This window comes from Mesoplodon mirus, assembly GCF_964341445.2.
Source record: "Mesoplodon mirus genome assembly, chromosome: 19".
Taxonomy (NCBI): Eukaryota; Metazoa; Chordata; class Mammalia; order Artiodactyla; family Ziphiidae; genus Mesoplodon; species Mesoplodon mirus.
Window position 1 is genome coordinate 1182348 of NC_138995.1, and position 26369 is coordinate 1208716.

The window sequence follows — 26369 nt, forward strand, 5'->3', positions numbered from 1 at the left end:
GAGGCGGAGGGGCCGCAGAGCTGGGCGTCCTGAGAGGGCGTCGCCCCTCCCTGCCCACGGGAGGGACTGCTCTCCGGGGATGACTCTCGTCCGGTTGAGAGCCTCCTCCATGCCGTTTCCAGCGAGCTCTGGTTCCGGTTTTGTTCCTCCCAGTGACAGCCGGTCGGGAGCCGGTCGTCAGCACGGAAGATCCCCACGTGAGGCTGACGGTGGGGCCGCCCTGGATGTCCTCCACCTCGGACCGGCAGTTTGACTTGGGCCGAGCACATCCGTGTGGGCCACCTGCGTGGGCAGAGCTACCTGGAGGCTCCCCTCCACCTGCCTTTGATGGCATCTGGGCCAAGCTGTCTCATGTCACACATGCACAGGCGCACACACGTGACACGCACACACCGTCTCCTCCTCACAAGGCCGTCCTGAGGATGGAGCAGCGAGGGAGGCCCCGCGGCGGGTGGATCTGGGGCGGTAAAGAGCCCGCACTCCTGCTGCAGTGTCCTCTGAGGCGCCGAGGCTCACCCAGTCCCCTGGGTCCGCGGAGGAGGCCGAGCTTGGACAACCTCTGCTGAGGCAGCAAGGCTCCTGGACAACGGGACCCTGTGGCCAGAGCGGGGGAGCTGAGGGGGAAGGGCCTCGAGCTGAGCGGTCCTTACCGGGTGGGAGCACCAGGTGAGCAGGGTGCCTTCCCTTGGAAGGAAGGGAGCGGACGTGGGGACCGTACAGCGAGGACCAGCAGTGGGGTGAGGGTGCGTGTCTGTGGCAGGCGTTCATGCCCCCCGAAGTCTAACTTAGAGGGGGGTCCCTCCTGCGCCTGCAGCATCTCTACTGAACGCCACAGACGCGTCGTCACCCTAGCCACCTCCCCGAGGCACTAAGCCCCTCGCCCGGCGCCCGCCTCCTTCCTGCACGCCCTCTCCTGCGGCTGCACCACCTCCAACCCCACCCAAGACACACACCTTCCCAAACCGACTCAGATGCTGAGACCCAGCTTCCTTCTCATAGGTGGCCTCCCCTCACCCCCAGGCCCCGGGCGGCCCCACGCTGGCCCGGCCCTGCCTCTTGGCAGTGTGTGTGCGTCGTCTGCACCAGACCCCGGAGGGTGGCACTGAGGAAGGAGGAAGGAGGCCTGGGTCTAATGGAGACTGGCCGAATCCTTGATGCAGGAGGGGACACCTGCTCCTCTCTGCAGGAGGGCTGGCCCCAGCCAAGGGACAGGGCTCAGCACCTTGGTCCTGCTCCCGGGATGGCGCCACACGGCAAGTGGCAGAGGCCCCGTCTCGGCCCTGAGCCACCAGACCTGCTGACCTCCTCCCCGTGTGACAGGATGCTGGGAGCGCCCATCAGGCCCACAGCTACCAGCTCTGCAGCCCCAACCCCGGGTCCCCACCCGTAGATCCCTGCTGATGCCCACGTCGGGGGCTGAGGGTCCCTAGGTGGCTGGTCTGATAACGGCAATCAGAGGGGGCCTGGGGACATCCCAGAGGAAAGCTGACCTTGACACTGGGCTTCCCTGGCCACCCAGGAGAGCCCCTGCTCTAGCCTAAAGCAGACTGATATACCCGCCCACGGAGCAGAGAACGTCTCCAAGGAAGCCACGCTTGCACTCCCAGTCCCACCGCCCCCCACAGGGACCAGCGTCCCCGAGGGACACATGGCGGGACCAGGAGGTGTAGCTAACGTGTCAGTTGGCCGGGGCGGCCGCAACAAACCCACAGAGCGGGGGCCTCAGACCACAGAGACAGGCTCCCCCACAGCCCCGGAGGCCAGAAGTCCGAGACCGAGGTGCCGGCCGGGCTGGTCCCTGCCGGGGCCGAGGGAGAACCTGCCCCAGGCCTCTCCCAGCTGCTGCATTTGCTGGCGCCTCTGATGTTCTGTGGCTCGCGGAAGCGTCACCGCCATCTCTGCTTCCATCTTCACGTGTGCGTGTCTGTGTCCAAATTTCCCCTTTTTATAAGGGCACCAGTCGTACTGGGTGAGGACCCACCCTGATGATCTCATCTTGACAACGTCCTCAAAGACCCTGTTTCCAAATAAGGCCGCATTCTGAGGTACTTGGGGGTTAGGACTTCAGTATATGAATGGGGGGCACCATTCAACCTGTAACAGCCGATGAGAGCACGCAGTTTGCCTAGAGAAACCTGGCGGGTCCCTGTGCTTGGACTTACGGAGAGTGGAATGCTGTTCCCCCCAGGCCACAAAGGATCAATGGAGCAGTGAGTCCACAACCGACTTACTAGAAACGCGTCCTCCAAACGCACTGTGACCCACCCGGACGGCCCCCCCTCGAGTGCGCAGGTGCCTGACCCCTCCTCCTCTCCGCTACCCTGGTCAGGGGCCCACAGCGGGTGGGAACAGGCCTCTGCCCTCCAGGGACATCCCTCCACTGTCTCCCGAATGCGGGGGCCTCTGCTGAGCAGGGTGGGCAGCCGGGGCTGGGGAGCCTCTCCTCATCCCTGGCAAAGGCTAAGCTCCCACCGCGCCCATGTTTGTGCGCGTCTCACTGGATGGCTTTTTTTTTTTAACGGCATCCAGATGCCTGAAGGAAGCTATATTGTAAATTGTGTTCTATTTCTGAGCACCAATATCTAAATGAAGCGAGGCACCTGTTGGGGATGGAGGAAGGGAATTTCACAGGCCTAAATAAAGTCCATGTTTGCCCTTCTGTGCCGGCCCATGGAAAATGCTCTTATATTTATATCTGGGCTGGCGGAGGGCAGGGGTGGCAGAGGGTGGGTTGGCAGGCGGGGTGAAGAGAGGCCCGGGCACCTGCCAGGGAGTCGACGTGGAGTGAATGGGGGAGATGTTCCCCTCCGCCCCGGCTGCAGTCAGCATGCCTCGTCCCCGCCATGGGGCCGTGTCCCCACTGGCCACTCAGGCCTCACAGCTTCCCACTCTCCGTTCCTCATTCCTCGCGACTTTGCCTCATCAGCTGCATGGACCCGGGGTGCTCACTTAAGATTTGGGTTTTGGAGCCCCCTCCCCCAACACCCACAGATGGGAATCAGGAAGGTGTACAACCGTCCCCCACACCGTCCCGGGTGAGGAGGGCACAGCCACCTCTTTCCTCGCAGGACTGCTACCTGGGTCCCCCCCCAGCTACAGGCTCTCTCTACCCAAATTTTACGCATTACATTCCCACTTTTCTCCCTAAAGAAGGCCTTCCGGCCACACAGCTTCAGGCACGTCATTAGTGCCTCTCTCCAGGGAAGGAGCCCGGGCCGGGGGACGGGAGCCCCAGGACCAGAGGAGCTGGAGGCAGGTGTTTCAGAGGCGGGCCGGCTAAGTCTGGGCAAAAGCAGGAGCCTGAGAAATCGCCAGGATTCTGGACAAGAGGAGAATCTGGGAACGAGCCAAGGGTGGGGCGGCATCAGCACCACATGAAAATCGCTCCCAGGAAGCACGTGACGGGTGGCGGACAGAAAACCACCAGGCGCTGCCTCCTGACTGGGACGCGAGCGCCTGGCCCCGTGGCTCAGGTCCCGGAACAGGTGCAAGAGGGACACCCAGCCTCTCGGGGGCCCAGCTCCCCGCCCCGCTCCCCGTGGAGAGACCTCTCTCCTGAAGCCCCAGGCGTGCTAAGGTTATGGCTTCCCTTCCAGAAGCCCAGAGGCTTCTATAAATACCATGTTGGGGGTTCTCTGGGAGTTCTAAAATAGTCCACTGGTTACTATCTATACTCAGCGAGCCCACTCCTGGCCTCCACTGGGTGGCTAAGTATAGCTCCCTGGCAAAGTTCAGTGGAACAAAAGTTTCCAGCCGCCATCACCTTGCGGATGGAGGAGGATTCCAGGGAGAGCACCCTGGCTGCCAAGACTCAGAGGCGTAGTGAGAGGCTGGAACTGATGTGGGGCGTGGCGGCACCCGCTCCCCAAGCCGGGATCTGTGGGCGTCTGCTGCAAACACAGAGCCTCCACCAGATCCAGCAGTGAGGCGTGCTGGCTCCAGCCTTTACGGTGGCTTGATTCCACTGTGAAGCCTTGGTTTCTGCTTCTGAGCAAAGGGAAGTGGGCTACCCTCTGTTCCAGAATTCAGGAGGGGCCCGGGACACACAGCAGCAAAAGAAGACACTTAGCACACCAAACGTAAAATATGATCGCTACCTCTAGGGAGACCCTCGACCTTTAACCCCTCCTAGACTCTACGTCCATTTCTTGGCCACCAAGTTCTGGCTCCAGGAAAGCTCTCCTCCCAGCTGCCCACCCCCCAGCCCAAGCCGAGCTGCCCAAGAGATGGTCTAGAAGCTGCCCAGGGTGTCCTCAGGTGTCAGCAGAGCGCTGGGGAGAGCTGGAGGACAGGAGGGCAGAAGGTGTGAGGGCGGGGCTCCCACCAGGGTCCGTCCTGCTGGCTGAGCACGGGCCATCCTTGGGTATCATGTGGGATAGAGACCGTCCTCCCAGGCGTGAGGCAGTGCTCCCCACCACCCAGGGTTTCACAGCCAGCTCTGCCCAGGCCTCCCCCTCCCCACGCCTCTGCCCCTCAGGGCTGCTTTTGTCCCCTATAAGGATCGCCTGTAACTGGTCCTCAGGACGAGGCGGAATCACCTCAGTCTCGCTCCCAGATCAAACACCTGCCCCCTCTCCTTCCCCCGGGAACAGGCCTGGGGCCTAGGACACAGTGACACCTGTACTTCTGTAGGGAAGGCAGGTCATGGAGTCACAGGGGGCTCTCTGTGAATGCTGCAGCGTGACCTCTGACATGCAGCTGCTCTGAACCGGCCAGAAAGAGGCTGAGACTGAGGGCAGTCGGGTGACCCTGCTGGGCGTCGGGGAGGGGTGGCCCGCCGTCCCAGTGGCTCCGATCACCTCAGGGGTCGTCTCCCTCCTCCTCCAGCAGAGTAGTTCTCACAGGTGGCCTGCAGACCCCTGTCCGGGGGGCCACACTAAGGGAGACTCGTTCCGGTCCTCACAACATCGATGGTGCACAAGCAGGGGGCTGCGCCGCTGGCAGCTCCGCACGGACCGAGGCACCGAGGTTCACCACCACACACGCACGCAGAGCAGCGCAGCTTCAGCACGTCCTCCATCCTGGGCCCGGGTCCCTGCGACGTTCTGAGTGGAGATGCGGGGAGTGTGCGCAGCCCCCCACTGCCGCTGGAGGGGGACCTGCCGTGTGAGGTGGGCAGGGTCACCTCGACCACTGCCCTCGCAGACGGCTTCTCAGAAAAGGACCAGTGAGCCTGCCACTTCAGGGAGGACGGACAGACAGTATTTACTGCCAATGACAGCACTTGCACTTTCAAGAGAAAATGGCAATTTTGGAAACGTCTGTCTTCCGTAAAAGCTTGGCAATTTCCCAATCTTAAAGACTTTTCTGATGAGGAACTGGGTTTTTCATACTGTAAAATGAAACATGTCAGGGACGTCCCTGGTGGCCCAGTGGTTAAGAATCCGCCTGCCAGTGCAGGGGACACGGGTTCGAGCCCTGGTCCGGGAATATCCCACATGCCACAGAGCAACTAAGCCCGTGCGCCACAACTACTGAGCCTGAGCTCTAGAGCCAGTGAGCCACAACTACCGAGCCTGCGTGCCACAACTACCGAAGCCCACGTGCCTAGAGCCCGTGCTCTGCAACAAGAGAAGCCACTGCAATGAGAAGCCCGGGCACCACAACGAAGAGTAGCCCCCACTCGCCGCAACCAGAGAAAGCCCGCGCACAGCAACAAAGACGCAACGCAGCCAAAAATAAATAAATAAATTTATATTAAAAAAAAAAAAAGAAATGTCAGCATTTGGAAGCTCTGTACACAGTCAGTGAAGCACTATTTTCCAAATGACCGATGCGGATGTCACAAAGCCCCGCCTGGACCAAAGACGCAAAGCACCAGACAGACCAAGGGAAGCCAGCAGAGCAGATTGCGGGAAGCTCACTGCCGGCGCCGGGATCACAGCAGACCTGGCAGAGTTCTGGTGCTTTCAAACAAGAGCCACATCATCCGAAAGTGGTTCCAGCGAGTCCCTGCCACACGGCTAGGTTTCCTTCCCACACATCAGCCAAAGCGTCACAAGGAGGAGGCTGAGAGGACAGCCTGGCCACAGACGTCCACGGGGCTGCACGTGGACACTCGCAAAGATGCAAAACACCACCACTCTCCGCACTACAACTTTGCTTCAGAAAATAGCTATTGTTGTGATACACCATATTAACAAATTGAAGGAGAAAAACCATATGATCATCTCAATAGATGCAGAGAAAGCTTTCGACAAAATTCAACACCCATTTATGATAAAAACCCTGCAGAAGTAGGCATAGAGGGAACTTTCCTCAACATAATAAAGGCCATATATGACAAACCCACAGCCAACATCGTCCTCAATGGTGAAAAACTGAAAGCATTTCCTCTAAGATCAGGAACAAGACAAGGTTGCCCACTCTCACCACTCTTATTCAACATAGTTTTGGAAGTTTTAGCCACAGCAATCAGAGAAGAAAAGGAAATAAAAGGAATCCAAATCGGAAAAGAAGAAGTAAAGCTGTCACTGTTTGCAGATGACATGATACTATACATAGAGAATCCTAAAGATGCTACCAGAAAACTACTAGAGTTAATCAATGAATTTGGTAAAGTTGCAGGATACAAAATTGATGCACAGAAATCTCTTGCATTCCTACACACTAAAGATGAAAAATCTGAAAGTGAAATCAAGAAAACACTCCCATTTACCATTACAACAAAAAGAATAAAATATCTAGGAATAAACCTACCTAAGGAGACAAAAGACCTGTATGCAGAAAATTATAAGACACTGATGAAAAAAATTAAAGATGATACAAATAGATGGAGAGATAAACCATGTTCTTGGATTGGAAGAATCAACACTGTGAAAATGACTCTACTACCCAAAGCAATCTACAGATTCAATGCAATCCCTATCAAACTACCACTGGCATTTTTCACAGAACTAGAACAAAAATTATCACAATTTGTATGGAAACACAAAAGACCCTGAATAGCCAAAGCAATCTTGAGAACGAAAAACGGAGCTGGAGGAATCAGGCTCCCTGACTTCAGACTACACTACAAAGCTACAGTAATCAAGACAGTATGGTACTGGCACAAAAACAGAAAGATAGATCAATGGAACAGGATAGAAAGCCCAGAGATAAACCCACGCACATATGGTCACCTTATCTTTGATAAAGGAGGCAGGAATGTACAGTGGAGAAAGGACAGCCTCTTCAATAAGTGGTGCTGGGAAAACTGGACAGGGACATGTAAAAGTATGAGATTAGATCACTCCCTAACACCATACACAAAAATAAGCTCAAAATGGATTAAAGACCTAAATGTAAGGCCAGACACTGTCAAACTCTTAGAGGAAAACACAGGCAGAACACTCTATGACATAAATCACAGCAAGGTCCTTTCTGACCCACCGCCTAGAGAAATGGAAATAAAGACAAAAATAAACACATGGGACCTAATGAAACTTAAAAGCTTTTGCACAGCAAAGGAAACCATAAACAAGACCAAAAGACAACCCTCAGAATGGGAGAAAATATTTGCAAATGAAGCAACTGACAAAGGATTAATCTCCAAAATTTACAAGCAGCTCATGCAGCTCAATAACAAAAAAACAAACAACCCAATCCAAAAATGGGCAGAAGACTTAAATAGACATTTCTCCACAGAAGATATACAGACTGCCAACAAACACATGAAAGAATGCTCAACATCATTAATCATTAGAGAAATGCAAATCAAAACTACAATGAGATATCACCTCACACCAGTCAGAATGGCCATCATCAAAAAATCTAGACACAGTAAATGCTGCAGAGGGTGTGGAGAGAAGGGAACCTTCTTGCACTGCTGGTGGGAATGTGAATTGGCACAGCCACTAGGGAGAACAGTATGGAGGTTCCTTAAAAAACTAAAAATAGAACTACCATATGACCCAGCAATCCCAGTACTGGGCATATACCCCGAGAAAACCATAATTCAAAAAGAGACATGTACCAAAATGTTCATAGCAGCCCTATTTACAATAGCCCGGAGATGGAAACAACCTAAGTGTCCATCATCGGATGAATGGGTAAAGAAGATGTGGCACATATATACAATGGAATATTACTCAGCCATAAAAAGAAACGAAATTGAGCTATTTGTAGTGAGGTGGATGGACCTAGAGTCTGTCATACAGAGTGAAGTAAGTCAGAAAGAGAAAAACAAATACCGTATGCTAACACATATATATGGAATGTAAGAAAAAAAATGTCATGAAGAACCTAGGGGTAAAACAGGAATAAAGACACAGACCTGCTTGAGAATGGACTTGAGGATATGGGGAGGGGGAAGGATAAGCTGTGACAAAGTGAGAGAGTGGCATGGACATATATACACTACGAAATGGAAAATAGATAGCTAGTGGGAAGCAGCCGCATAGCACAGGGAGATCAGCTCGGTGCTTTGTGACCACATAGAGGGGTGGGATAGGGAAGGCGGGAGGGAGGGAGACACAAGAGGGAGGAGATATGAGAACATATGTATATGCATAACTGATTCACTTTGTTATGAAACAGAAACTAACACACCATTGTAAAGCAATTACACTCCTAAAAAGATGTAAAAAAAAAAAAAAGAAAATAGCTATTGTTCACAAAACGTTACCACATGATGGGTTTATCATTGATAATTTTAAATGAACTTAGTAAACGAATTCAGCAAATTTAACTCCCGAAATGGGTAAAACAGATGGAAGCCTCCACACGAACTAGCTCTTTGGGGCCCTTAATCGTCTGGGCGGGCGTGGGAACCCCCGACCCTACACGGGACTCTCGAGTGTGAACGTGAGCCCTCAGGGCCGGAGTGGCAGGTGGGCCGCCCAGGGAGGAGCTGGGAGGTGGGTCCGCCGCTCCAGGGAGCCATCCACCGGTCACTCGGGGGAGCTCTGCCCTGACGTGTTTCCTGCTTGATCCACTGACTCCAGAAATGACTCTCCGAGGCCACGTGGTTTCCTCACACGGGCATCACGAGAGACGGGCCCTGTACTCACCTTCCCCACAGTCAGCCAGTTCCACCTCTCAGGCCTTCTCAGACCAGCATCTTCACCTCGACCTTCATGGCCATCTCCCAGGCCGACAGTGGAAGGATCCTCCCGGCCCCCACTGCCGTCTCCCATTCAGCCTCCATCCTGCACCCCAAGGGCGGCTCCACTACCTGCTCAGACAGGCTGTCTGCCCCGCAGTCTCAAGTTCAAGCCTGTCATCCTTAGCATTGCACACGAGGCCACTTTCTCCCACGAACCCCCCATATGGTGGCAGCCTCTGTATCCCACGTGCCTAACCTCTATCTGACCCGGGACGGACCCTGGACAAACACCAAGGGAATGGGCGAATAAAGAGGGCACAAGGCGAGCCTTGGTCTAAACCAGACCTTCTTCCCGCTTCGATCCAGCTCTGGGGCTTATCTCACAATCACAGCTTCTTCCCGCCCTTGGATAGGGGTCTGCTCTGCTTAGCACAAACGTAATAACCATCATCAGCCCCAGGAGGCCTGGCAAGCAGCCTCCTGGGCTCATCCAGGCTGCATGAATCAAGCCCCAGATCTATTTACAAGGGCAGCTGGGCTGCAGGACCACATGTGCGGGTGTCTGAAAGCAGGTAAGCTGGGTGCACGTGTCCCCTGATGAGGGAAATACTTTCCACAGTGGTTGGCTCGAACAGGGAGGCCAAGGAGTGCGGGCGGGACACCAGCTGTCCACCCCAGCCTCGTGCACACAGTAAACGACGCCATGCCTGGAGCCCTTGTTTCAGAAAGCTGGAAGCTATAGGGGCTGCGTTATTTACTCCTGATTTAATGAACAGTTTCTTCTGAAGGGCGACTGCACTCACCTGAGAGCTTCTTTGGGGACCAACAATAATCAACCGTTACTGCGGATGGACATGGCGTGGCGATGACACGACCCCTCTCGTGGCTTTATCCCGTGAGGGAGGACACTGGCACAGAGGCCCAAGCAGCTCGTCCAAAGCCACACGGCGGGTCCATGGCAGGGCTGGGGTTTCTGGCTCCAGAGTCTGTAGTCTTGGCTCCTAAACCACCACATTGCTGCTCAGTAAGCAATTCTGAGCTTTCCTTTCACTTGGAAACCAGAAATAAGGCGCCAGATCAGGAGAGCAGATACGTTTCTGACCCAGGGCCAGGGCGTGGGGTGAGATGGTCAGAGGGCGGCCGGACGTGCAGGAAGAGGAGCTCTGGAATCCACACGGGAAGCGGGTCCCCTCCCACGCCTGGTGGGGGGAGGAGGAGGGCAGGCAGAGGGAGATGGGCTGGAAGGAAGGAGAACAGGAGACACTCACCTTCTCAGAGCTGACCGGGCTTTGGGAAACAAGACAGAAGAGCTGAGGAGAAAGAGGAAAGGGAGGTTGGAGCGACTGGTCCACAGGAGGGCTGACACGGGCTGCTGCGAGCCGGGCTTGGGGGCTGAAGGCAGGTAGGCAGCCCGCAGCCCCTGGTGAACAGCCCTCCGCACTCTGCCTCCGGGAGCCCAGCACCCTGGGTCCCAGTGAGACCTTAAGCGTTTCTGTTGGAACCGTAAACCTCTCACAGGAAGCTCAGCAACAAGACACTGGCAGATGCAGCCGGAAGGCACCTCTCAAGATCGCCAAATACCTGCAAGAGCGGGGATAACCCTGGGGCCAATGAAGAGCCCACAGAGGGTCCCTGTTAACGGCTACAGTTACATATGCACAGCAGCCTGCTCTGTGCCTTTGTTCCTAAGATCTGGGGAACTGGTGTGTTATAACCCATGACAAAGTACCACAAGCCCGTCGGCTTAACACACACCTTTCCTGTCTCAGCATCCTGGAGACCGGACGTCCCAGATCCAGGGGTTGGCAGGGTGGCTCCTCCCAAGGCCGGCTTCTCCCCAGTTCTTCACGTGGTCGTTCCCCTATGTGTCTGGGTCCTATTTTCTTTCTTTCTTTTTTTTTTTTTTTGCAGTGCGCGGGGGCCTCTCACTGTTGTGGCCTCTCCCGTTGCGGAGCACAGGCTCCGGACGCGCAGGCTCAGCGGCCATGGCTCACGGGCCCAGCCGCTCCGCGGCACGTGGGATCTTCCCGGACCGGGGCACGAACCCGTGTCCCCTGCATCGGCAGGTGGACTCTCAACCACTGCGCCACCAGGGAAGCCCTGGGTCCTATTTTCTTATCTCCCTAGTCATCAGGGCTACCTACTGGCTTCATTTTAGTTTAATCCCCTCTGTAAAGATCCCATGTCCAAACATGGGGCCTCCAGGGTGATACTGGCTCCCTGCCAGCTGTGTCACCTCCCAACAGGCTCCAAGAGAAAGGATTCTGTAGGGAATGGGAGCGCACACAGGCTGGGACTGTGAGAGGCCCACTGGCCAATGGCAGCGCAGAGACCCAAACTCGGGTCAGACACGGCAGCTGGGAATGGGATCCAGGGTAGAGTGAGCTGCTCCTGGGAAAACGTCAGTCATTTCAATACGGCGGGACCAGGGGCCACGCAGACGGACGAGGTTAGGGCTCAGGCCATGGTGCTGGCGGATACAGTGCCTCTGAGTCTCTTCACGATGGCATCAGGCCCTGCAGGAGGCCCTGCACTCAGGAGACGCTCCTGAAACTCATGCTTCTTGAACATGTGCACGCGTGCACTGGGTCTATACTCGAGGACGGGGACACAAATGTCAGACGCGAGGAACTTAGCTGGCGGTCCAGTGGTTAAGAATCTGCCTTCCAATGCAGGGGACGTGGGTTCGATCCCTGGTCGGAGAACTAAGATCCCACATGCCACAGAGTAACTAAACCGGCGCGCTCTAGAGCTCACGCGCCACAACTAGAGAGCCTAGCGGGTCCGCACGCCACAACTACTGAGGCTGCGTGCTCTGGAGCCTGCACACCAAAACTGGAGAGAAGCCCGCACGTTGCAAAGATGGGCCCACGCACTGCAATGAAAGGTCCCGCGTGCCGCAACAAAGATCCTGCGTGCTGCCACTAAGACCGGACGCACCCAAATAAATTAATTAATTTAAAATCCATACATTAAAAGAAAAAAGAGACGTGAGCAGGCGGAGCGGAGGGGGCTTATCACCCACACCCCGCCCTCCTCCAGATTCAGCTTCATTCCCCACTTGTGGAACTTCTTTCCGCGCTGCCCTCTCGGTTCCAATACTGAAGGCAAGTACTTTTAGATGAGCAGCTGGGCAAAGACAACGCCTCTGACACCATGAGTGTGTTATCCTCAGACGGCAGCGGGAACCCTCTCCTACCCTCTCTGAGCCCTTCAGTTCAAAATCATCCACTGGGCCTCACAGAAAAGCCTGCACAATCAAACCTGCTTCACTGAGATGGAGCTGGCATACGGTCACTTGCACGTATGCTGGCATCCACGTGTGATGAGCACCTGTGACCCCCTCGCCCCCATTGACGGAACAGACACATCCACCCCCAGGAAGCTGTCTCCTGCCCCTTCCTAAGCCATCCACCCCACCCCCTCGGGAACCACTGATCTGCTTGCTGTCACTACAGATTCGATGGCACTTTCTAGAATTTTCATGGGTGGAATTTGCCATGATTGCCCTCCGTCTCCAGCCCTGGGCCCTCGACGCACCCTGTGCTTTCTTCCCATCTCACTCCTCCAGGCCTCAGACTCTGTTTGCTGCCGCTCCCCTGCTGGTCCAGACCTTCCATTCCAGACTGTCACTGTCTGTGACAGTTTATCTCCTTAGCCTATTTCACAGAAGAGGACAGTGTCACAGACCACCACGGTGACCTTCTAGAGGTCTCCCTGGCCACAGACAGTCCTCGCTCCAGTGCATCCATGTCACCAACTGGCTTTGCTCTCAAGACTCAGTTACAATCACTCATTCTCCAGGCTGTCGCCACGCCCGCGGGACCACAGCTTATATCTGCATCTCCCAGCGACCCACCGCTGTCACCTGTGGCCTCCCGTGCCACTCTCTCTGCTGTGCTTTTGTTCAGTCTTTTTTTTTTTATACTTATTTATTTATTTGACTGCACCAAGCCTTAGCTGTGGCACGCGGGATCTTTAGTTGCGGCATGTGGGATCTAACTCCCTGACTAGGGATCGAACCTGGGCCCCCTGCGTTGGGAGTGCGGAGTCTTAACCGCTGGACCGCCAGGGAAGTCCCCTTTGTTCAATTTTTAGAAGCTGTCTCACCTCCACAAGGAGGTTGCCAACCTCCCCCCTCACCCGATACAGCACCTGCTGGAGGAGGGCCCCAACGAAAGTTTGTGAATGATCAGAGGAGCACGCACAACTTAGCAAAGTTTAGAAGGACTCTGAAGCCTTTAGAACCTTCCGTTCTGTGATTATTAGAAAGTTACACAGCTCTTCCCTCAAGAGGGAGACAATGGAAGGTAATCTTGAAAGCCTGAAGGCCGGGCTGACCTCCCACGAGTCTTCGCGTGGAGCGTGAACTGAGCTCTGTTTCTCCACTTCTGCTACCAACCCCACTACTCTGTCATCCTCACCTTCCCAGGATGCCAGCAGGTCCTCTGCAGCTGGGTCCTCTTGACACTCAATTTATCCTATAAGGAAGAGTCAGGGGTCCTTAGAGACGTAACTATGAGAAGAGCTAGGCTCAGACACGGGAAGTGTTGTGTAGAGACAAGACCTCACAGAAAGCAGGGCCACCCACCTCCTTGCATCTGCAAGTGGACCAGGATGGGAGATGCACCAGGTACTTGGGAAAACTGGTCGGAGTTCTCCAAGTAAGTGGTAGAGGCTAGGGCTTCATTTTTTGATGCTTTAAATGACCACATGACCTGTATTCTTTCATGTGCATCAAACATTCCTTAATAAACAGGAAAACTTTTACCCAGAAACAATGGCCCTGGGGGGGAAAAGTTATCAAGAAGAAAAGGGGAGGGCGGGTGTCCCCTGCAGTGGTTACCAGGACAGCCGACGCAGGGGCTGGACTGTCCTCCCTGCAGACCCAGACAGCCCTCAGCCTGGGCCACTCCACCGAGATCCATTTTCTCTAGATGGGGATGGCTGGTGAGCCTGGGCAGTTCCTGGATACTTACAGGGCAATGCAAAGCGGAGCACAGAATGTGATTTGGGACCGTTTTGTTTGAGAGCAGGGTCAGTGAGCCACGGCTAGGGGCCAAACCGAGCCCTCCCGACCTGTTTTGGACAGCCCAAGAGCTGAGAATGCTTATATCAAAGAAAAGCAAAAGACATAGCAGGGACTTCCCTGGTGGTCCAGTGGCTAAGACTCTGTGCTCCCAATGCAGGGGGCCCAGGTTTGAACCCTGGTCAGGGAACTAGATCCCGCATGCGTGCCGCAACGAAGAGTCCGCATGCCACAACTAAGGAGCCCGTGTGCTGCAACTAAGGAGCCCACATGCCGCAACTAAGACCCGGCGCAGCCAAATCAATAAATAAATATTTTTTTAAAAAAGGCATAGCAGCATTATTCACAATGGTCAAGAGGTGGAAGCAGCCCAGTGTCCACTGATGGATGAATAGAGTGTGGTCCATCTGTACAACGGAACTTTGCTCAGCAATAAAAAGGAAAGAAACTGTGATGCTCGCCACACAGGTGACCCTGAGGACACGATGCACAGTGAAATAAACTAGACACAAAGAGGCATGTCCTGTGTGATTCCACTGACGTGGGGACCTAAAGGAGTCAGAGTCAGACTGACAGAAAGTAGATGGTGGCTGTGAGGGCGGGGGAGCCAGTGTTTAATGGGGACAGAGTCTCAGTTTAAGACGGTGAGAAAGTTCTGGAGGCGGGTGGTGGTGACGGCTGCACCACAACGTGAATGCTCTTAAAACTAAATACTTAAACACGGTTAAAACGGAAATTTTGTGTTATGTATATTTTACCACTGTAAAAAAAATACCAAAAAAATCAAAAGAAGATTTTGTGGCCTGAAAATTCTATGAGATTCACACCTCCGTGTCCGTGTCCGTGTCCGTGTCACTTGCTCGTTTTCTAGGGCTGCTCTGGATCTGCCACGGCAAAGGCAGGTCGTGGCAGCCGAGCTGGAAGATGCAGGAAGCCAATGGTGTTTGCCACCCAGTCCTTTGCAGAAAAGCCTCGAGCCAGCGCCGGGACCCACGGAGACGGGCTCGCTGTGCGGGCACAGGGTCAGAGTCCTGGGCCTTTAGAGGTCGCCGAGTTCAAGCCCTTCATTTCCAGGGCCAAGATGAGAAGTCCCACGGGACTTCAGAAGATGACGAAGAGGACAGTGAGAAACGAGGTGGGGAGTGAAATCTGGGGCCCTGGGCCCTTCTCGCTCTGAATGGGTGCTCCCGCCAGCACACACGAGGGTCTGGCTGCCGCCTGGCTGCTGGGTTGGCCTGGAGGAGAGAGGAACTTCCTCCTGGAGGGACAACGTGCTCCCGCTCAGTCGCTCGCACTGCCTCCACTGCCAGAATGTCCCCCCCACCAGCGTCACTCCTCGGTGCCCCCGCCCCCCCGGCTCCGCCCCCCAACTCCTCTTCCGTACACTTGCCCTGGACCACACGGTCCGCATCACCCACGTGTACCACCTCGCGGTGGAGTCTACCTGCACCTCATCACCTCTGCAGCGTCACCTTTTCTGTAAGTAGCGAGTCCTCCCCCACCAAGGTCATCTCCCCCGGGAGAGGAGACTCGCTCCCTTTCCATCTCCCACTGCCTCACCCCCTGGTGTTTCACACGTCCCAGGTTCCAGAATAACCTCGCCGCTGAGGATCTCCAGAGTGGACTAAATTGAAACGAAAGGGCAATAAAGAAACATCTACGTACAAACATATATCATCTCTTCAAGCCACCTCCCATCCAGTAAGTCCCTTCAGGGAGCACTGCTCTGCTGTAGGAAATGTGCTCTCTGCGGCTAAGAAAGCTACCCACACGCTGGGCTGGCCTGACTGCAGGGCCCCTGTGCACTGTGTTATCTATCTTTGCTACTCACGGTGTGGCCCTCACCCAGCAGCTTCTGCCGTCGACACCTGGGGCGCTGGCTGCACAGGCAGACGCCCAGACCTCCTGGCTCAGAACCTGCATCGCAGCACACTCCCTGGGTGACGGGTCCGCGTGCCGACGTTTGAGAAACGCCACCCCACGTGCTCTCCCATCACCGATGAGAAATCACCACACATAAAAGGAAACCTGGGAACGCACATCAAACCACAATGAGACGCCAGTTCACACTTCACGGCCCTTAGGATGGCCACCACAAAAAAGAACAGAACAGAACGAGAGTCAGTGGGGACACAGAGAAACGGGAAGCTTGTGACCGTTGCTGGAGATGTAAATTGGTGCCGGCGCGTGGCAAACAGTCTGTAGGTTCCTCAAACACTTAAACACAGAACTACCACATGAGCCAGCGATTCTCCCACTGGGCAATTCTACCCAAAGGAACTGAAAGCAGGAACTTTAAGGGATGTGTGACGCCCGCGTTCACAGCAGCATCGCTCACAACAGCCAAGGGGCGGCAGCACCACACACATCCACTGACGGACAAATGGACACAAGCAAGACGCGGTCCGTCCACACAGCGGGACACGATCACTCAGCCTGAGAAAGGAGGGAAATCCTGGCGCCTGCTCCCACATGGACGGACCCTGAGGACATTATGCTCAGGGAAATGAGCCAGACACACAGGGACAAATCCTATAGGAGTCCACGTATAGGAGGCCCCTGGAGTGGACAAATGCAGACACAGAGAGTAGAAGGGTGGCTGCCAGGGGCTGGCGGAGGGCTGGGCAGTCAGTATTTAGTGGGGACAGAGCCTCAGTTTGGGAAGATCAGAGAGCTCTGGAGGTGACGGTGGTGATGGCTGCACAACAGCGTGAGGGCCCTTACTGCCACTGAACTGCACACTTGAAAATGGTTAAGATGGTAAAGTTTACGTTACGTATATTTTACCACATTAAAAAAAATGCTCAGAAACAAGACAGGAAATCTGAGGACTGTGGGAGATGCTCCAGGCTTCGCTGTTGCCCCTCGACCTTGACAATTCTAGCTGACTCCGTCTTCCCTGCACCTACCACCATGCCTGTGAAACACGTTTTAATGGAGCAAATCAGAACGTGTGGACGTGTCTTAAAGTTTCTCCGTCTGGTTTATCACCCTCACCATGACCCAACAGGCATTAATCCACGCCTCTTTGACAAAAAAAAACCAAACAAACAGAAAATAGAGGCCCTATGATGAGTTTATCTTATACGTGCATGTAGACTGACCATTCAGGAGACCTGGGGCTCACTGTGTCAGCCTGGGGGTCTACGTCCAGCCCTCTTTCAGGGGGCTTGTTTGCTCAGGGTTCCCCATTACATAAGGGAGCCTTTGCCCACATGCACACAGTCAGGCATTTATGCCTACATGTTCAACCGTGAAGACGGTTTACACGATCGTAACACTGAGAACATTTAACTGTGTCGGGGAGGAAGGACTGCGGTGGGGTTGGAAGAGAATTCCTCATTCCTGCTTGGTGGTAATCAACAGACACCATCGAAAACAGAAATAAAGGAAAGAGAGAAAGAAAGAGGGGAAATAAGCAGATTATTTAGAAACACAGAGAAATATAAGAGATTTACAAGTGGCTGCCTTTGGTGAGCTGGAACCTGGGCGGCGGGTACACAAGGGGATCTGGTAACTCACTCTCTAAATCACGTACGTGTAGTGCTGTCTTCGTCTGTTCCGGATGCTATGCCAAACACCACCACAGGCTGGCAGCTTAAACAACTACCACTGAGCTCTCACAGTTCTGGAGGCTGGAAGTCCAAGATCAAGGTGCTGGCAGATTCAGTGTCTGGTGAGAGCGCCTTCCAGGTTCACGCGTGGTGTCTTCCTGCTGTTTCCTCACATGGAAGAAGGGGTGAGGAACTCTGTGGGGTCTCTTTTATGAGGGCCCCCTCCCCATGACCTCATCACCCCCAGATGCCCCCCTCCTACCACCATCACACTGGGGGGTTAGGTCTCAACATAACGAATCTGGGGTGACACGTTCACTCTAGAGTAAATACTTAAATTATAAACCATAAAACTGAAGTTACCCAGGTGATGTGGGATGCAGCGCCTAGCACAGTACCTGGCACAAAACAGATGTGTCACGAACGTCTGTGCCGTCCCTTACGTCACTACCATGGCAGAGCATAAATCACTGAGGTTCACGGGTGACCTTTCTTCTGTGGCTCAGAGAACACACCGCGACCGCTGTCCAGAGCAATCCACCAGCAACTCTTCAAAGAAGTTTCAGTGGCTTTGCATGAAACCGAAAAGTGATTCCAAGAAAAACTTAAAATAACAACCATCAGAAACACAGCTGTAAACGGCAGTGAGATACCATTTTTCATGTGTCAGGCAGAGGGGGAGCCGCCGTGCTGGGGAAGGTTCGGGCTCCCTTACTTTGGTGGCTGGGCTTCAATGATCAATGGACTTCCAGAGGGAACCTGCCAAGAGCTATCCACATTACTTTAGGCACATCCTGCTGGGCCCAGCAACGCCAATTCCAGGGATTTCTCCTACAGAACTCACACTTGCACAAAAGAGCAGCTTGTGTCCAAAAATTGGTAACAACCCGACTGTCAACCAACAGGGGACACGGTGGACAAGTTATGGCAAGTCTAGATCATCGGGGATGATCTCTAAGAAACACCGAAGGGGAAGAAAGCTATTTGTTGATACTTTCAGGAACAGAACTTGGGGCGGCAGCCCCCAGAGTGAGAGAATTTATATCACATACTCCTATCTTCACTGACACCTGAATCATTTTAAAGCTAAAAATAAATTTTTACAAAGGAAAGGCGGAAATTGGGAGTTACTGTGTAAGGAATAGAGTTCCAGTTTAAGAAAAAACGCTCCGGAGATGGAGGGTGGGGATTGCTGCCCAGCGATATAAAGATACTTAATGCCACAGAACTGCACGCTTAAAAGTGGTTAAAATGGTACATTTTACAGCAATAAAAGAGTCAATATAAATGTGGCAACCCACTTCAACCAGGAAAAAAGAATCCTTGCTTATATGGGGCTTAAAAAAAGGGGAGCGGGGTTTGAAAGCACCTATCTCCGAAGGAGCTCCTCCCTTAGCAGCCCGCCACACAGGAACAGGTCGCCCAAGGGGTGGGGAGTCTATGGGAACCCCGGGCGGCGGGGCCCGCATCCTGCCGAGCTGAGAGCAGCTTTCACCCCGAGTCTTCGACCTCAGGGACCCGCGCGCTACCGGTAAGGCCGCCGCCACGCGCCTGCGCAGAGCCGGCGCCTGCGCGGACACCGCGTTGGGACAGATCCCCACGCCTGCGCAGAGCCGGAGCGCGTCCGCTGGCCAGCGGGGGCGGCTCAGCGTCTGCAGTCCATCGTCCGATCCCGCTCATTGGCTGAGAGGTGGAGCGTGGACAGGGCCCGCCGCTGATTGGGCAGCACGCGAGCAGGTGGGGCGACGTGGACCAATCGCGGGGCTGGCTGCGGCGTGGGTAGGAAAGGCCTGCTGCCGGGAGCTGGGGTCGCGCTGTTTTTCGGCCATGGCCTCGGAGAAGCGGCTCGAGGTGGTGACCTGCACTGCGCCGGTCAACATCGCGGTCATCAAGTACTGTGAGTGGCGGGCCTCGGGGCGCGGGATGTGGGGGCCCTGCGGACGGGGAAACTGAGGCTCAGAGAGGCCGGTTTGGGCGGTGGACCGGGTCATCCGGCCGCGGCAGGTGGGCTGGGCCCCCGTCTGGATGAGATTGTGTGTCCGCGTGCAGGTGTGAGGACCCGCCGCGCCCTCCACCCGGCAGGGCAGTGCGATCGCGGAGCTGGCACCACCTGCAGCCGGGACACCTGGGGGCACTGTCCTTACGGGACGTCCGTCCCCGCGGGGCTAGACACCGGGAGACACAGTCCATACAGGTCGCCCGTCCCCGCGGGGGCTTGGCTCCCATGGTCACGCCCACTCTGCCACCTCCACCTGCTCTCCGTGTCTGTCTTGTTCTGGTCTCAGGAATGCCCCTGGGATTCGCTCTTCTTGCTCACTAGTTTCTGGAGAGTCGCCCGGGTGAATCTTGGAGTCAGTTATTCTCTTCTGTTCCGTTCCCAGCGTAGAGGGGCCACAGTTTGCTTGGCCATATGCCCTTTCAAGGCAGCTGGGCTGTTTCCAGTTTGGGTCAATTATGAATAAAGCTGCCGTAAACTTTCCTGTACAGGTTTTTGTGTGAACATAAGTTTTCATTCTTCTGGATAAATGGCCCGGAGTACAGTTGCTGGGCCATAGGGTGGTTGCATGTTTGGTTTTTTAAAGAAACACACTTTTCCCGCGTGGCTGTACCATTTTTCATCCCTACCAACAACATATAATGTAGGTGTGATCCAGCTTTTCCGCATGCGGTGTTGTCACCAGCTGTTATTTTAGCCATTCTGATGGGTGGGTGGTGACATCTCACTGTGGCTTTAGTTTGTGTTCTCCTGCCGCTCAGTGTTGTTGAACAGCTTTCCCAGTGCTCATTTGCTTGCCCTCTGAGAGTCTTATGTAAAATGTCTCTTTAGGACTTTCGTCCACATTCTAACTGAATTGTCTGCTTTTTACCGTTGAGTTTTGAAAGTTCGCTTTGTATTTTAGATACTAATTCTTGCTGGATGTGTGGTTTGCAGATATTTTCTCCCACCATGTAGCTTCTCTCTCCATCCCCCTAACAGGGTCTTTCAAAGGGCTGAGGTTGTTAAAAGGGCCCCAGTGGGTCACCTTCTCCATCCTTCCTACCAAGTCAGAGCCGTCTTTCCTAGTCCTACGTCCTGAAGAGTGTTTATGTTTTTTCCTAAAAGTTTTAGGGTTTTACGTTTTAAATCTAAGTCTGTGATTCATTCTGAGTGATTTTTTTTTGTCCAAGGTCTGAGATGTGGGGCTCAGCTCTGCTCAGTGGTGGATGTCCAGTGACCCAGCAGTCTTTTCAGAAGAGGCTGCGCCTCCTCCGAGGAACCGCTTTTGCACTTTTGTCAGAAACCAGTTGGGTGTGTTTATGGGGGATCCTTCTGGACTTTCCTGTATTACCTACCAGGATTCGTCTTTCTTGTGTCCCGTAACTGTCTGCCACCCCAAAGACCCTGCACAAAAGTGCAGCACCTGTGCCTAACAATGGATTTGAAATTTTGGACTTTCTGGAAGGTCTCCTGTGTTTGCTGTGATATGACAGGAGGGGAAGTGCTCAGCGGAAGTGGGGGGAATGCTGTCTCCAAGGGATACGAACAGGGAGATTTGAAGAGTTTTCAGTAACTGGGGCTCCTTCTGTTTGGGAGGAAAAGGCAAGGGCCTTATAATCAGAGCACTCAGCACCTGGTAGGCGCTCCGAGGCTATTTGTTGAGTGAGTGAAAGACAAAACAGAAGCAGTGAAGCAAGGGGTCCAGCCCTGCTCTCGGGAGCTAAGTGAAGTGGGGGAGCAATCCAGGAGGGCTTCCTGAAGGCGGGGGCACAGCAGGAAGAGGACTTAGATTGTGCAGTGAGAGAGCAGGGTCCAGGCAACTGGGGAGCTGTGGGGTGGCAGTGGGGGTGGGGAGGGGTGGGGTGTTGGTGGGCGGGAGCAACAGTGCGCCAGTCTGCTGGGCTGGGACACTGACCGGCTTTGCCGTGGGCCATGTGTTCCAGGGGGAAAGCGAGACGAGGAGCTGATCCTGCCCATCAACTCCTCTCTGAGTGTCACGTTGCACCAGGATCAGGTGAGCCTGGGCTGGTGATACACCCCGAAAAGATATTTACAAAACCTTTGTTTACAGATGGTGGCAGCAAATCCCCAGCCAATGAATGCTGTGCGTGCCATCACCCGCTGTGAGGAGTGCTCAGCGCACACGCATGCACACGCCTGGCCCCCTCCTTGGCGGTCCCTGCCCTGCATTCTCTGCCAGGAGATGGGAGCATGGGCCGCGCCTTGGGTAGTGGACGCCCATGGAGTGTTCTCACCGCCTGAGCCTGGCCCACCTGCCCTGAGTGGGCACCCAGGAAGGACCAGGGCCGGAAAGGCCCCCGCAGAGAGGGGTGCTTGGCCGATGCCCGCCACTCAGGAGGCCCTGCACTTTCTTTCCCAGTTAAAAACCACCACAACGGCCGCCATCAGCAGGGACTTCACAGAGGACCGGATTTGGCTAAACGGCCGGGAGGAGGACGTGGGGCAGCCGCGCCTCCAGGCCTGCCTGAGGGAGAGTGAGTGGGGGCCCCGGGGATGCTGGGGTCAGGCCAGGCCCGCTCCTTCCCCTGTGCCCCTTCCTCGCGCTGGGCGGGTCCGAGTGCACAGAAGGCGCTGCCGCCGCCTCCCCCCGTACCTCCCACGCCCCAGGGGCCACAGACGCCCATCAGCACAGCTGGGCCTGGGGCCTCCCGAGAAGGAAGTCTGCATGCGGAGCTCGGACAGAGGCCGGTCCCCACCGTGCTTACCCATGGCGCTGTCTCCTGTCCCTGCAGTCCGTCGCCTGGCCCGCAAGCGGAGGAGCGACGGCCACGAGGACCCGCTGCCCCTCAGCCTCAGCTACAAGGTGCACGTGGCCTCGGTGAACAACTTCCCCACGGCTGCGGGCCTGGCCTCCTCAGCGGCGGGCTACGCCTGCCTAGGTGGGTGCCCGGGATGGGCCCCAGTGCTGTGCCCCGGGCATAAGGCCGTGGCCTCGGCTGTGTCACATGTCTGAACGCTGAGCTCCGTGTATAGGACCCTGTGCGTGACAGAACGCCCCTCAAACTGGCTTAAACTAAGCGGGGACGATTTCTTGGCTTATTTAGCAGAATCCCAAGGGCTGTGGCCAGCCCCAGGCTCTCGGACGGCCTACTGGGAGCCCATCTATCTCTCCCTCTGAATCTCTGCTCTGCCCTCCCCTCTGCTGGCTCACTCTCCAGTGGGGACCCCCACCCCCAAGCTGGGGGCAAAGGCACTTACCACAGGGGTGGGCAGCTGAGTCACGTCCTCCATGTAGCCTGAGACCAGTGAGCCAGGCTGCATCAGGGGCAGACGGCCTGCCTCGTGGACCCCCAGGTCCGCATCCTGGCATCAGACCCTTGACCAGTTCTGGCCCTGTGCCCAGCGCTGCCAGCAGCCCCAGGCGTGCACACTTTTTGCCCTCTGTGCCTTGGGCCGTGCCCCAAACAGCACCCCTCAGAGCTTCTCAGAGAAGCTTTCTCCGGCCCCTCGGCACACAGGCCTCCCAGTCCCCAGGAGGCTTCCCATCCCGCCAGAGCCCTCTGCGGAGGCTGAGTGCATGAGCACGTGGGTGCTGGATGCCAGCCGTGGAGCTGGGGGCTGAGCCTCCGTCCCCCGGGTGCCCCCCTCCCGTGGCACTGAGCACAGGCCAGGGACCCTCCAGCCTGTCTGAGCCTCCCCGCCCCCATCACTGCCTGCAGCCTACACCCTGGCCCGGGTCTATGGCGTGGAGAGCGACCTGTCGGAAGTGGCCCGCAGGGGCTCGGGCAGCGCCTGCCGCAGCCTGTACGGCGGCTTCGTGGAGTGGCAGATGGGAGAGCGGGCCGACGGGAAGGACAGCATCGCCCGTCAGGTGGCCCCCGAGTCACACTGGCCGGAACTCCGTGTCCTCATCCTCGTGGTGAGCAGGAGGGCCGAGCTGGGGGCGGGAGGGCCTCCCCAGCTCCCGGGGCCGCGGGCGTGGCGCAGACCTCCCTCTCTCACCGCAGGTGAGCACCGAGAGGAAGCCGACGGGCAGCACGGCGGGCATGCAGACCAGCGTGGAGACCAGCGCCCTGCTCAGGGTGAGGCCGCGGCCGGCTGGGCGGGTAGCTCCCGGGGCGCTCGGAAGCCGGGCCCCGTGGCTCTGCTCAGCTCACGGAGTGGCCGCCTGCCTTGCAGTTCCGGGCCGAGGCGCTGGTGCCGGCACGCATGGCCGAGATGACCCGCTGCATCAGGGAGCGCGACTTCCAGGCCTTCGGCCAGTTGACCATGAAGGACAGCAACCAGTTCCACGCCACCTGCCTGGACACCTTCCCGCCCATCTCCTACCTCAACGACACGTCCCGGCGTATCATCCACCTGGTGCACTGCTTCAACGCGCACCACGGGCGGACCAAGGCAGGTGCGGGGCTGGGGCGCCCCGGGCCGTGAGCCGGTCATGCCAGGGCTTCACGGAGCCCCCTTCTCTGGGGGCTGCATCTCCCTCTCGCTCTCGTTTTGGTTGCGCGGCCCCCCACCCTCGTCGTGAGCGGGTGGCCTGCAGGCACTGGGAGCCGGCCTGAGCCGGTCTGACCTCGCGGTCCCAGGTGGCGTACACATTTGACGCGGGTGCCAACGCCGTGATCTTCACCCTGGACGACACTGTGGCTGAGTTCGCGGCTGCCGTGAGGCACAGCTTCCCCCCCGAGTTGAACGGAGACAAGTGAGTTGTGGGCCCCCTCCCGGGAGGCCACGGCAGGTGGGGACCCGTGGGGCCGCAGGCAGTGTGTCCCACGTGTGCCTCTGTGTGACCGCGGATGCTACTCCGCTCGGCCCAGCCCCGGGGGCACGCACGTGCCGCCCGCAGCTCCTGTGATTTCTCCCTCGCCGCTGGTTAAGGGACCCAGTACTCAGTGAGGGGACGGCTGCCCGCTAGGGGCGCGGGAAGCGTGGGTGGGGCCCTTTGATCTGTCACCCAGGGGGGGCGGTGCCCCTTCTGGTGGGAAGAGCCGGATGCTCCCTTCCACACCACGTGGGACCGGCCCCACGACCGAGGACTCATCGCCCTGGTCACCCTGGGGGTAGTTTGTAGGTTTAAGCACCAACCCAAGCGTCAGCTGAGGCCTTTTCTTCTTAAGCTGTGTCCCCCAACGGGTGCAGCAGCAGCCGTGGGCCAGGGTGAGAGGTGGCACCAAAGCCTCGTGGAGGCTTCCCGAAACCCGCCCCTCAGTGACGGTGCCAGACCCTCGGCCTTCCCGCGCAGCGTCTGTGCGCCTGGTGAATGCTCGTAACGTAAGCCCACCATTGAACCGCTTTGAGGTGTACAGCCCGGAGCATTAAGAACATGCTGGGCACCCTTGTCCGTCAGCCCCCGAGGCCCCGACCCCGTTGGCAGTCACGAGCCCCCGGCCCCCGGCAGCTGCTTCGTGTTCCGTCCTGGATCTGCCTGTTCTGCACATGCCCCATCCCTGCACTCCCCGTCCAGTCCTGCCTTGTCTCCTAGGTTTCTGAAGGGGCTGCCCGTGGAGCCTGTCCCGCTCTCTGATGAGCTTAAGGCTGCGCTGGGTGCGGACACCACCCCCGGCGGCATCAAATACATCATTGCCACTCAGGTGAGTCCTGGCCGCACACCGCACGTGCCCTGCGGGCTCAGCCCCAGGCTGAGGGGAGGGGAGGGTGGGGCTGGAGCGTGGAGACCCCCTGAACAGATCAGGGTCCCTGCTCGAGTGGCAGGGCCAGGATTTCCGCCACATCCATCCAATTCCCAGACCCGTGACCTGTGCACCCAGGCCTTGGCCTCTATCGTCCACCCCAGGACTTGCTGTCCACCCCAGGTCTGCCCGGAGGGACTGAGGCTGTGCTGGAGGATTGGGCCCTGGGCCCGGTGTCACCAAGAGGGTGTCATCTGACTGGCACTTCCTGGAAGGAAGTCGCTCCCTGTCACCTGCCCTGACATTGATTCCTCAACCCCCTAGGTGGGACCCGGGCCTCAAGTCCTGGATGACCCTGGCGCTCACCTCCTGGGTCCCGATGGTTTGCCGAAGGCAGCTGCCTGACCGCCTCCTCGACGGAGCCCTGGCCACCGCTGGGAGAAGGGCCCGCTTTGCTGGGACTGGGAACCGGGTGTGGCGGCTGCCTGGCCGCGCTTGTTGGGATTTGTGGGTGGCCGCCTGGCTCCAGACTGGGCAGTGTGCTGTGGCCAAGTTGGACAGTGGGATGACGCCTGCAGGTGCCCAGGCGGTCAGGAGCGGGGCCCCCAGGTGCCTCACCTTTCCTCGACCTGCGCCCAGCACCTTGCTGAGGTGGGAGCCTGATTCCGGATCCAAGCACTGGGGGACCGAACCAGCCAGTGGGGAGCTGCCGGTGCATTGCCAATAAAGGGCTCTGGCCCTGAACTCGGGGGTCACTCCCACTGCCCCCAACAGCAGCTTTACCACTGGAGACGACGGCGTGTCGGGGTCCCCCCTCGGAGCTGGAGCACGGACCACAGCACAGGGTGTGACCTCAGGACACCCCCGTGAAGTGCCCCGCCTGACCCTGAGCCCAGGCCCCCGAGTGGGCACAGGGTGTCTTCACAAAAAGACCAGTGTTGTGTCTGGGGATGGGGGAGCAGCACCAAGGCCGCAGTAAAGGCGTTCAAGGACTCTGCCTGGTGTGCTTTCTCCTTTCTCTCCAGGCAGAGCTCACCGAGGGGGCTGGGAGGGCACGGCGGGAGATGGGGCCGGGGACCCGGACTTTTGCCCCCAGCTCGCCCTCTGTTGCCCAGCCACATATGAGGTGCTCAGCTGACCCTGCCCCATGGCCATGGCCACCACCGTGGTGGACGTGGTCGCTCAGGCTGAC

At 56.8% G+C, this 26369-nt stretch overlaps 1 protein-coding gene across 2 annotated transcripts; it reads left to right on the forward strand.

Moving 5' to 3' along the window:
• Positions 1-19384: 19384 nt before the first annotated feature.
• MVD (mevalonate diphosphate decarboxylase) lies at positions 19385-26155 on the forward strand. Of its 2 annotated transcripts, XM_082605601.1 has the most exons (11): positions 19397-19505; positions 20777-20897; positions 21530-21600; positions 21967-22081; positions 22340-22486; positions 23267-23466; positions 23555-23629; positions 23727-23945; positions 24134-24249; positions 25030-25138; positions 25502-26155. In XM_082605601.1, the coding sequence occupies exons 2-11, from the start codon at positions 20813-20815 to the stop codon at positions 25580-25582; spliced, it is 1218 nt and encodes a 405-aa protein (XP_082461727.1). In that variant the 5' UTR covers positions 19397-19505; positions 20777-20812; the 3' UTR covers positions 25583-26155. The 2 variants fall into 2 exon arrangements, with proteins under 2 accessions (XP_082461728.1, XP_082461727.1); XM_082605602.1 differs by lacking the exon at positions 20777-20897 and having other exon boundaries at positions 19385-19505.
• The last annotated feature ends 214 nt before the right edge of the window (positions 26156-26369 follow it).

Bases quoted from the DNA above. Each gene is read 5' to 3' on its own strand.
- MVD (XM_082605601.1), top strand. From the start codon at position 20,813: ATGTCCAGTGACCCAGCAGTCTTTTCAGAAGAGGCTGCGCCTCCTCCG. The intron at 22,487-23,266 runs GTGGGTGCCCGG...CACTGCCTGCAG, and splicing joins GGCGGGCTACGCCTGCCTAG to CCTACACCCTGGCCCGGGTC. The intron at 23,467-23,554 runs GTGAGCAGGAGG...CTCTCACCGCAG, and splicing joins TCCGTGTCCTCATCCTCGTG to GTGAGCACCGAGAGGAAGCC.